The sequence below is a fragment of the Falco naumanni genome, chromosome 10 (genome assembly GCF_017639655.2).
Source record: "Falco naumanni isolate bFalNau1 chromosome 10, bFalNau1.pat, whole genome shotgun sequence".
In the NCBI taxonomy this organism is placed as follows: domain Eukaryota; kingdom Metazoa; phylum Chordata; class Aves; order Falconiformes; family Falconidae; genus Falco; species Falco naumanni.
Window position 1 is genome coordinate 36,740,432 of NC_054063.1, and position 9,749 is coordinate 36,750,180.

Here is a 9,749-nt window from a genome sequence, read left to right on the forward strand (position 1 = left end):
TTGGCTCCCTCCGCGCTCCTCCAAGGAGCCCTCCCCTTCCCAGAGCAGGACTGGGGCTGTGGGAGGCTTTGGGCAGCCCCTCCTTGCAGGCAGGTGTGCACAGAACTGATTTGCAGGTGAGCTCAGAGAGGCAGATTTAGTGCTAATTGCTTCCTCACTACATTTTAAGGCATAATCACTCTGCCACCTGGCACCCAGACGATGAGCAAAGCCTCTTCTCAAAAAGGGCCCTTACAAGGCAGGACCAGGACGTGTGTCCAGGTGGGGAATACGGGACAGTACATGTGTCAAGGATGGGGAGGGACCAAGACGTATCTGGGGGCAATGTATGGGAGTCAGACATGCATCCAGGAAGACGCTGGACCATGATATGCATTTATTGAGGGCAACTACCTCAGACCGGGGCCTCACAGACCCTCTTCATACACCCACCCATGCATCTGTCTGTCTCCCACCATCTCACTACAGGGTGCAGGGTAGCACACCAGCCAGTGTCCACAGATTGCCTGGGGGGAGGTTACAGGGGGCCATCAGCGCCGAGGACAAGGCTGGGAGGGACAGGGACCCCAGGCAGGTAGTTTCTGGTCTCCTGCCTATAACTGGCCTTGAGAATCATCTGAACTGTCCTGGATGAAGGGGCTGTATCAAATGGATCTTGGGGACCACATGGAGATCACTTGCACTGTATAGATCACGTGAGACCAATTTAGGCCACGTGGACTCTTTGTATGGAGAGCACGGGAAATCACACTGACTGCGCTGACGAAGGCTGCAAGGATATGGTCTTGGAACGTGTCAGGGCAAGAACGCCTAGGACACACTGCCTTGGGGTGAGTGTAGGACGACTTTCAGGGAATGCAGTGGGGCACCTCTTCAGGGAAGCCTTCTCACCTTTCTCCTGCCACCTTGCTCCTGACCACAGTGGTTTACAGGTCAGCGTTTTGTGGCTTCACTCCCTCTCCATGCAGAGTCACACTGGGCTCTTCATGCCCATGAGCCTCAGAGCTGTGGTGGGACTGGGGACAGCATATGCTATACGTGCCGGTGCTGGGCTGTGATGTTCCTCTTCTGCAGGGATGGAGATGGGGCCCCCACCATTGCCAGGACCCACTGGCTGGCCAGGGTGACAGTGGGCCACGGGTCTGCTGCTGCACCAGAAGGATGGAACCAGCTGTCCCACTGGGGTCCCATGGCCCCTAGAACTGGCGGTTGTTACATTACATGATAAAAAGCTCATCTGCAGGTACACGGAGCACAGACGAACCAGGGCCAGTGAAGGTGTAACTGCTCAGCAATAGTGACTTGTATCCAAGCAGTGACCTCGTAGGGAAGGTGAGGGTGTCAGACTGCAGAAGGGGTTAAACTGGCTGGGAGCAGGAATGCCAGAGACTTTGACTCCTGTTGTCAGGGAGTGAAATTTCCTGTGCTGATAAGAGCTGCAGCAGCCCTGATGCAATGCTGGCCAGTAGAGCTGGGGGGTGAACCCATGCCTGCAGGATTGGTTCTTCAGTGCTGCTGCAAGTGTGTACAAGGAACTGGCACGTGCTGCATCTTTTCAGACTCTTTGTAGAACCGATTAAGGTGGCAAGACTTGGCCCGATGCATTGTTCATTAAAGCCTTTTATACTTGAGCTCAAATTCACCTCAAGGGGGTCGGTAAGGGGCACGTCCTGGTCAGCCAGAAGGGAGCAGGATGAGGCTGTTGGTGCTGTTTGTGTGAGAGTGCTCCGTGTGCCCGTATCGATCTGTGTGGCTGGCGTATAGGTGTGCATGCACCTCTGTCTTCTGGAAATACACGTCAGCTCCACAGCTGTCAGCTCCACAGCTGTCAGCTCCACAGCTGTCAGCTCCACAGCTGGTTGGACCTGGGGGCGTGGGGTGCGGCAGCCTCCTCTGCCTCAGGCTGCTGGATGCAGCAGTCCCTAACAGTGGAGAGGGAAAAGCTCTTTCCATGGTCCCACACCCTGGACTTGCACCCAGAGGTGATGAATGGTGTGAGAAAAGGCTTGGTGGAGGAAGGCCCAGGAGTCCAGCATGCCCATGGGGTTGGCCTGGTGGCGATGCCACCAGCTCTGTCCTGGGCTGGTGTCAGGACAGCAGGGTGAGCCAGGAGCTTGCTCTCCACGGGACACTGATGCAGCCTGGTGTCCCCTAGTCCAGTGTGGACAGTGGAGGCCATTGAGATGAATGAGCCCAAAGGGGGGCTGTCCAAGGAGATGCCAAGAATTGGTCAAGCCTGGGGGGGCAAAGGGGGGTTAGACAGGAGGTGGGGCCAGAAGAGGTGCCCCCAGAAAAGGAGAAGGCCACAGGGCACCCTGCTGTAAAACTTCTACCCCATGAAATCTCCAAGGGAGACCAAAAGGGCTGAAGGGGGAAGAAAGAAAAGGGTAGGAAGGGTCTAGGGGGACCACCTCCGGGAGCCCTAGAGAAGCCCAGTGGCCACTTTGCCTTTTCCCCCTAGACAACAGCCACACAAACACTGCCTGCCCAGCCCTGAGCCCTGCAGTGTTGTTCCTGCTGGGGACAGTTGTAGCAGGGACTGTGCCCAGCCGGACGGCAGGATGTCCCTGCCCGCAGGGTGGCAGGGAGCTACAGACGCCGCAGCCTTCAGCAGCGTGGGATCCCTGGGCAAGGTGCCACCTGTCCCACACTGCTGCAGTCCCACAAGCCATCCTTACCCTGCCCTCCTCCCTCCCACATTGCCCAAAGGTGCAAGCAGCTTCCGCTGTTTAATTAACCCCTCATTATTGCCGCAGGGACTGCTGGTCAGCCCAGACTAGCTGGCAGCTGAGGGGCTGGAGCCCAGGCTCCAGGTGTGGTGGAAGAGAGCAGTTATTTGGAGTGAGGACCTTGCCGTTGCTCCAGCATAGGACTGGTGAGCCGGGATGGATGAGGAATGGCACCAGTGCCACGGAGTGGATCCAGACCTGTGGGAGATATTGCTGTCCCTCCTCCAATAGACAATATAGGCCAGATGGGATAAAATGGCCCCTGAGGAGAACAAAAGGGAAGCCAAGTTGCTTCCTTCCTATTCTACTCCAGAACCACCAAACCTGCTCCACAGCCTGGATGAAGCCTATGGCTGGACACAGTGTCCTTTCCTTCTCTCCGACCTGGTCTGCACTGCAGCAGGGGGACACCATGCAGGGTTTCTGGGCATGACGAGGCAGCCTGACATGGTGCAGAGGTCTTCCTGGACCTCGGAGAGATGGGATTTGCACAGCATGCTGTGGCAAAATCTATCCCAGGTCCATCAATGCTGCAGGAAAGTGGGGTGCCCTGTCTCTGAAGGGATGTAAAATTTACGTGCTATCTATAGTCCCCTTTTTCTTCTGCCTTATTAAACCAGCTATTTTACGATGTCACTTGTTGGAGCTTCCTCACCAAGATTCAGAAAGAGTCCTGCGCTGTCTCTTCTCGCCTTGATTGCAAAACATCACCCTATTTGGCAAGGGCCGACAGGAAACTATTTCCCCATCAAGTGACCAGAGCTAAGAAAGAGAAACAAAAAGGTTCCCATAGCTTCTTTCCTAAGGTCCGCAGGATCATACGATCAGGTTGTCACGGGTGTCCAAGCCCTGGGCAGGTGACTGGGACATTCTGGTTCCAGTTCAACCATCCTAGCCTCACAACTGTGTCTGCAGAAACCCAAGCCGTGCAACAGAAGGTGGCCTGTGGCAACAAGGGCATTTCAGGACCCACGAGACACCACGCAGCTGCTCAGCGCCTCCAGCCAAAGCTTCCTCCGAGGAAGCCCTGCTTGAGCCGGAAGGGACATGGTGCTGCGCGTGACGCAGGTGCTAGCCTTCGGTGAGTGCCAGAGGCTGTGTGGGTTCCCAGAGGGTGACATGAGGTGTCTGGAGACTCCACAGAGCTGTTACACAGCTGTTTCTCTTGCAGGTGCTTGGCTGGTGGCACAGAGCAAGGCTACATCGCGTGAGTATCAGGAGGCAGTAGACGGGGAGGTTGGACACATCTTGGGTCCCCCACCCATCTGCCAGGGCTCTTCCCCAGCCCCACAGAACAAAACCCACCCTAGTGATTGGGGCCAGTGGCAGGCTCGCTGCAGGGCGCTGGGGGTCCCCGTCCGTCTGGCAGCACCTCTCTCCAAGTGCAGGTTCCCCCGCAATCTCCGTCTTCCTGAAGCCGCCTGGGGTGATCCCACCAGGAGGCTCCGCCACCATCTGCTGCAGTTGCCAGCAGGACAGTGGGAATTTCGTGCTGTACAAGAACGGCCGTGAGCTCCGTACCCTGCAGCTGCGTGGCACCAGGGCCGAGTTCCCCATCTTTAATGCCTCCCACCAGGACGCGGGTGCCTACAGCTGCCACTGCCTGGGTGGAGGCACCGTGCTGGCTCGCAGCGAAACCCTGGACATCATGGTACAAGGTGAGGGGTGTGCTGTTACCCCCTCGCGTGGGGTCAGACGCCACATGGGCGGAGCAGGATGCAGGCAGCCGCTTGGCTCCCCCGTCCACATGATGGGCAGGGACTGTCCCCTCTTACCTGGCTTGGAGAGGTGGGGACCATCTTCACCTCCACCTCAGCCAGGTGGTGGGGCGATGGAGATTCCCGGGGGGCTCCTGGCTCCATGTCAAAGCCCTGCATGCCTTCTCATGCCCTCTCCTCTCCCCACAGAGTTCCATCTACCCAAACCTACCCTCTCAGTCCTGCCTGGGCAGGAGGTGGCCACAGGCACTTATGTGATTTTCCGTTGCACCATCGTGCACCCCAGTGCTGGCTGTTTCCTGTACCTGGAGGGCCAGATCGAAGCCCTCAGCCTGCTCTCAAAGGAACGAGATCATTTCAACCTCTCCAGCGTGCATAAAGGCAATGGGGGCCGCTACAGCTGCCAGTGTTTCACCAGGGATGCTTCCTTCCAGTGGTCCGCGGCCAGCAAGCCGCTGGACTTGGTGGTGAGAGGTGAGCCACCCCCTGCCCCCTCCACGCTTTGCTCCCTTCCTGGCATCTGCTGCCTCTTGGGGGAACCAGAAAAGAGGGTGTGGGAGAAGGCAGCGGCTGTAATAGGGTCCAGGCAGAGGCTTGCAGCCACCTTCAGATGTGTTTGGTCCTTGCCAGCTCCTCAGAGACCCTTCAGCTGACCTATAGACCCTATAGACACCGGGTTCCGAGGCTACCAGTTGTGGGGCAGGGGGCACCTACGCCTGCTCCCACCAGCCCCAGGGCCGGTGTGGGTCTGGCCGCAGCCCAGTGGTGCTGGCTCTGCGGTCCTGTCCCGCGGCCTTTGGTGCCCCTGGGTGGGGTGACAGGCTGGAGCCGGTGGGTGGGGGTCCCATGGGCAGGAATGCGGGAGGCAGAGCCGACAGGAGCCCTTGAGGCTCCCTACAAGCTTCCCCCTGTCCCTCTCCAGCCCAGGGGCTCCCCGGTGTGCCCCTTACCCACACGTGCCTGCTTGCCCTGGCAGCCCCCGTGTGCCCCTGCCACCCCCTCGGGCCCCCCTGCTGCCCCATGGGACTCCTTTGGCCTGGGAGCTCCCGGGGGCCCCCAGTGACTGTCCCTCCCTGTCCCCAGCGGACTACACCCGCAGCAACGTGGCGCGCCTGGCGCTGGGGGCCGCGGTCCTGCTGCTGCTGGGGCTGCTGGTGGCCGCGGCCCCCCCGGCGCTGGGCGCAGCCCCCCCTGCGGCGGGCGGCGGGCGGGCCGGCGGCCCCGGCACTGGGACCAGTAAAGCAGCACTGGGATCCCACGCTGCCGCCGCACAGACGGGTAATTGAACCGCCGCTCGCGAGCCGGGGGGCGGGGGGGGGGGGCTGCGGAGGTCGCTGCGGGCGGGGGGGGGGCGGGGGGCTGCGGAGGTCACTGCGGGCGGTGGGGGGCGGTCAGTGCGGGGGGGCTGTGAGGGTCACTGCGGGCGGGGGGGGGGCGGTCAGTGCGGGGGGGCTGCGGGGGTCACTGCGGGCACGAGGGGGGCGGTCAGTGCAGAGTGGGGGGCTCCTGTGGCAGCATCCCCCAATAACCAGTCCCTTGCCAGCCCCACGGACTGCCATTGCTCACATTCGTTTATTATTTTAAAACACTGACAAAACACATCACACCATGATCTATATATATAAATTTACTTTTATACAGATATAAATTTATATATATAGAACCTTTAAACCTCTGTATACTCAGGACATAAAGTTCCAGAATAGCTTCACTGGCTACAACAAAAGTATTTTTGTTATGAAAACACAAAGAGGAGGTGCGGATATCAAAAACGTGGGGAAAAAAGAAATTAAAAACGAGTGCAAAATGAATGAAAGTGCAAAAAAGCTTTTGTTATCATAATCACGCTCCTTCCAAAATAGCCCCCCCCTCCCTCCCGGGATGAGCGAGCCGCAGGCAGCGAGGGAAGGGGCTGCTGGAGGGGGCCAGGCCGCAGCCCTCAGCCCCTCCCCCCCGCCGAGAGCCCCCCTCCCCCAGGTTCAGGAGCCATCAAGCACCATCCCGCTTACAGCCCCCCCGTCCCGTGCCCCATTGCACCACTGCAGGCAGCAGCTGCTCCCAGTCCCCCCTCCTCACTGGAGGGTCTCTTTCTTTTCTAAAAGTGCTTGTGATCAAATGGTGATGCCGGGGGGGGGGGGGGGGGGGGGCAGAGGCCGGCCGCTGCGTCTGGCGAGGGGGACACGGCCGCCCTCCTTGCTGAGCTGCGGGCCGCTGCCCTTGGCCTCACGCCATCACAGGGCTGCCCCTTTCCCCGGGGAGGGAAGACACTGTCCCGAGGGGCTCCAGCTGTTCCCACCACCCAGCGTCGCCTGCGGACCAGGAGCTGCCCCGTGCCCAAGGCTGGAGCACGGAGCGGGACGTCTCCCACGGCAGCAGCGGCGGCAGGGGAGGCAGGAGCACAGGCTTGGGGGCCTCCACTGAAAAGAACATTTGACTTGGAAAAATTCTTCATCGACTCAGAAATTTCGGCTGGAGTCACACCTCTCCGAAAGACCCTGGCGAGGAACTGGTGGGCCAGACGGCCCCGTTGTCCTCTACGGCTTCTCAGCGACACAGCAACGGCCGCCCCCGGGAGGAGCATGGCCGGGCAACAAGGGAAGGATGAAAACCTTTGGTGCTTCTGCCTTGGTGCGCCCTGAGGGGGGACTCCCGACCAGCGCTCTGTGGGGGTGGAGGACCTGCCAAGGCCAGGGCTGCAGCAAACCTTCTCCTGGCTTCCCTGCTGGGACCAGAGACAACTTGTGCTCACAGAGGACACGTCACCCAAGACCCTGGGACCAGAGCCTGCTGCCCCCACAGCCACAGAGACCACCACATTAAAACAGCGACACATCAACAGTAGGGGAAACGGCATCGTGGTACTGCCACAAACACCCATCCACACGTACACACACGATGCTTTGGGTTCGGTTCGGTTTGAAAGGAAACAAGAAGAAGGTTGTAAGTTTTAACAGTAAATAGCCCTTACCACCTACAGACCCTGTAGCTCTCTCACCAGATGAATCCAGCAGCTTTGCACCCACATGGCTGAGCTGGCCCGAGAGGTTGATGAACTGATGCTCAAGACAGCAGGCAAATGCGTGTGAGAGAGACCCTGGCATCTCACCTCCCCAGGCGGGGCTGGGGTCCCCGACAGCGGCTTCCCGCGCAGAGCTCAGACCCAGTGGAGAGCTGGGCTCCGGCTGCGCAGCCAGACCCCGCAGCCACGGGTGAGCGCCTGGGCAGCCCTGTCCAGCCTGCCGGCTCCTCCCGAGGGAGGTCAAAAGAGCCCAGGCACGGCAGCACCGCATGGACACAGCTTCCCACTGATGCCCACGGCTGGCACAGCCCAGTGCACACCCCTCGGACTGTCTGCTGGTGCCCAGGCGGAGCACGGCTTGGCTGCACCCAACAGCAGAGCCCGTGCTGCTGGTGTTGGCGGTAGCCAGTGCTGCAGGCCAGCCAGGGCTCGGCTCACGGCACCCCTTCCCCCGCAGCAGGCATCTCCCGAGTCACCACCACTTCTGCTCGCCAGGACCCCGTGAGAGACAAGGCTCTCCATCCTTCACACTAGGCTCAGACTTGACGCCTGGGTAGCAGCTCCTCCCCCAGCACCCAGGGACAGTGCTTAGTCCCTTCCCCAACAGACAGGATGACTTCGCATGAGGGAACGGGACAGTGACAATCACACGCTTTCATACGGTGTTTCCTTATGAGCTCAATAGCCATGTCCTGTGCAAGGGAGCGGTTCCACCCCAATCACACCTGGAGAGCTCTCAGCTCGCACGGTCTCACAGCTGAAGGTCCCAGGGCTCCTGTCCTCCCCCAGCACGCAGTGGTCCAGAAAGACTCCCCATCAACTGAAGAGACCAACTTCAGGACCATTTACTGCAGATCAGGGGTGACCGGGGGAGTGACTGCAGGACCCAGGGACACAGCTGTTCCTTCCCGCTCCCTCTCCACAGCCAGCCATGCTGCAGTGCTTGAAGAGATGGAAGAACAAAAAAATGGAAAGGAGAGGGAGAGCTGCCTAAATCAAACCCAAGCATTGACAAAACAAATACACAGACTAGTTGCAAGTCCCGCATGAAGAGCAAGCAGCAGACGTTTCAAGAGCAGGTCAAATGTGACCCCAAATATTCAGTAACAAAGAGTCAAAATGCTACATTTCCATGGGAAGCCTAGAACAGATTGACCCAGGTGTGACACTGGCTCCCAAGGCAGCGCTGCTCCGAGACACATTGCTGGTGCGCTTGTTAAAATCCCTTCATCCCTCCCTTTCGGCACTTGGGGAAGGGGAAAAAATTGTTTTGCCACCACTAAGTCATTCTTGGGAATGGGAAAGAAAGCGGACCAGGGACTCTGATGCATCACTGCAAGCTATGGAGAGCCCTTGGGGCCCGTGGCCACGCTCTGGCACCGCGCTGCCCACTCACCACTGCTCCAACAGTCCCACCGCAGGTGTGCACAGGATGACAGACCACAGCAAGAGCAACGTGGGTGCTGCCAGGAGACATGGGGACTGTCAGCAGCTGCCTGGGACTCTGCCAGGACCCCCCAGGCACGTTGGCTTCCCTGGATCTGGAGTCCTAGCCTGCTCAGCATCTCCTCCGTTACAAGAGACAGTTACACGGGCATTCCCAAAGCATCTGCACCCTTCTTGAAAAGGTGCTGTGTTACTAAAAGGACAGAAAACCCCCCAACCAGTTAACTGCTGAATTTTTTAGCTCTGCCAGTAAGGAGTCCAGGGACAGCAGAATATCCTGCTCTTCAGACAGCAAAATTTGAGGGCCTCACAAGGGCAAAAAAGGGGGAGAAGGCGGCTTGGCAGGATGGAGTCAGCCAACTCAAGAACACCTTCAGAAGCGAGCCATGGATCTGGCTATGGAGGAATGGATGCTTCTTGCCCTTGGCAGCTGTCTCCACTCTAGAAGGGGCCTTGCTCCTAATACAGAGACCAAAGAGGGCCTGACTCTCCTTTGCAGGTTTTTTAACTGCTGCAAGGGGAACAAGTTAACTGAGCATCCTTTCTCCCAGAGACTTACTGGCCAAGGCAGCCTGAAGCGCAAGTGGAAATGGAGCTTGTTCTGCACCGACCCAGCCCTGGCCCCACAGGGCCCTGAGGCTGCTGCATTAGAGGAATAAAGCACAAACAGCAGTGGTGGGCAGAGCAGCAGCCAGGACACACTGCTCCCCAGAAGGGGCAAGATGTGGGCCACTGGTTCCCAGTGCAGTGAAGGGGCAAAGTCATCACCTGACCTTAAAAGGGAAAGTCAAAAGAATTCAGAGAAAAAGGCAAAGTGAGAAGCTCCTTGAGAGCATC

General features: G+C 58.8%; 1 protein-coding gene across 1 annotated transcript; it reads left to right on the plus strand.

Annotated features, from left to right (window-relative positions):
* Positions 1–3,462: 3,462 nt before the first annotated feature.
* LOC121095243 (immunoglobulin superfamily member 1-like) lies at positions 3,463–6,344 on the plus strand. The gene is made up of 7 exons (XM_040609783.1): positions 3,463–3,557; positions 3,645–3,810; positions 3,901–3,936; positions 4,118–4,387; positions 4,637–4,921; positions 5,531–5,725; positions 6,134–6,344. The coding sequence occupies exons 2-7, from the start codon at positions 3,777–3,779 to the stop codon at positions 6,151–6,153; spliced, it is 840 nt and encodes a 279-aa protein (XP_040465717.1). The 5' UTR covers positions 3,463–3,557; positions 3,645–3,776; the 3' UTR covers positions 6,154–6,344.
* The last annotated feature ends 3,405 nt before the right edge of the window (positions 6,345–9,749 follow it).

Coding starts and splice junctions, on each gene's coding strand:
- LOC121095243 (XM_040609783.1), top strand. CDS start 3,777: ATGGTGCTGCGCGTGACGCAGGTGCTAGCCTTCG. Junction 3,811..3,900: donor GACGCAGGTGCTAGCCTTCG/GTGAGTGCCAGA, acceptor TTTCTCTTGCAG/GTGCTTGGCTGGTGGCACAG. Junction 3,937..4,117: donor ACAGAGCAAGGCTACATCGC/GTGAGTATCAGG, acceptor CTCCAAGTGCAG/GTTCCCCCGCAATCTCCGTC.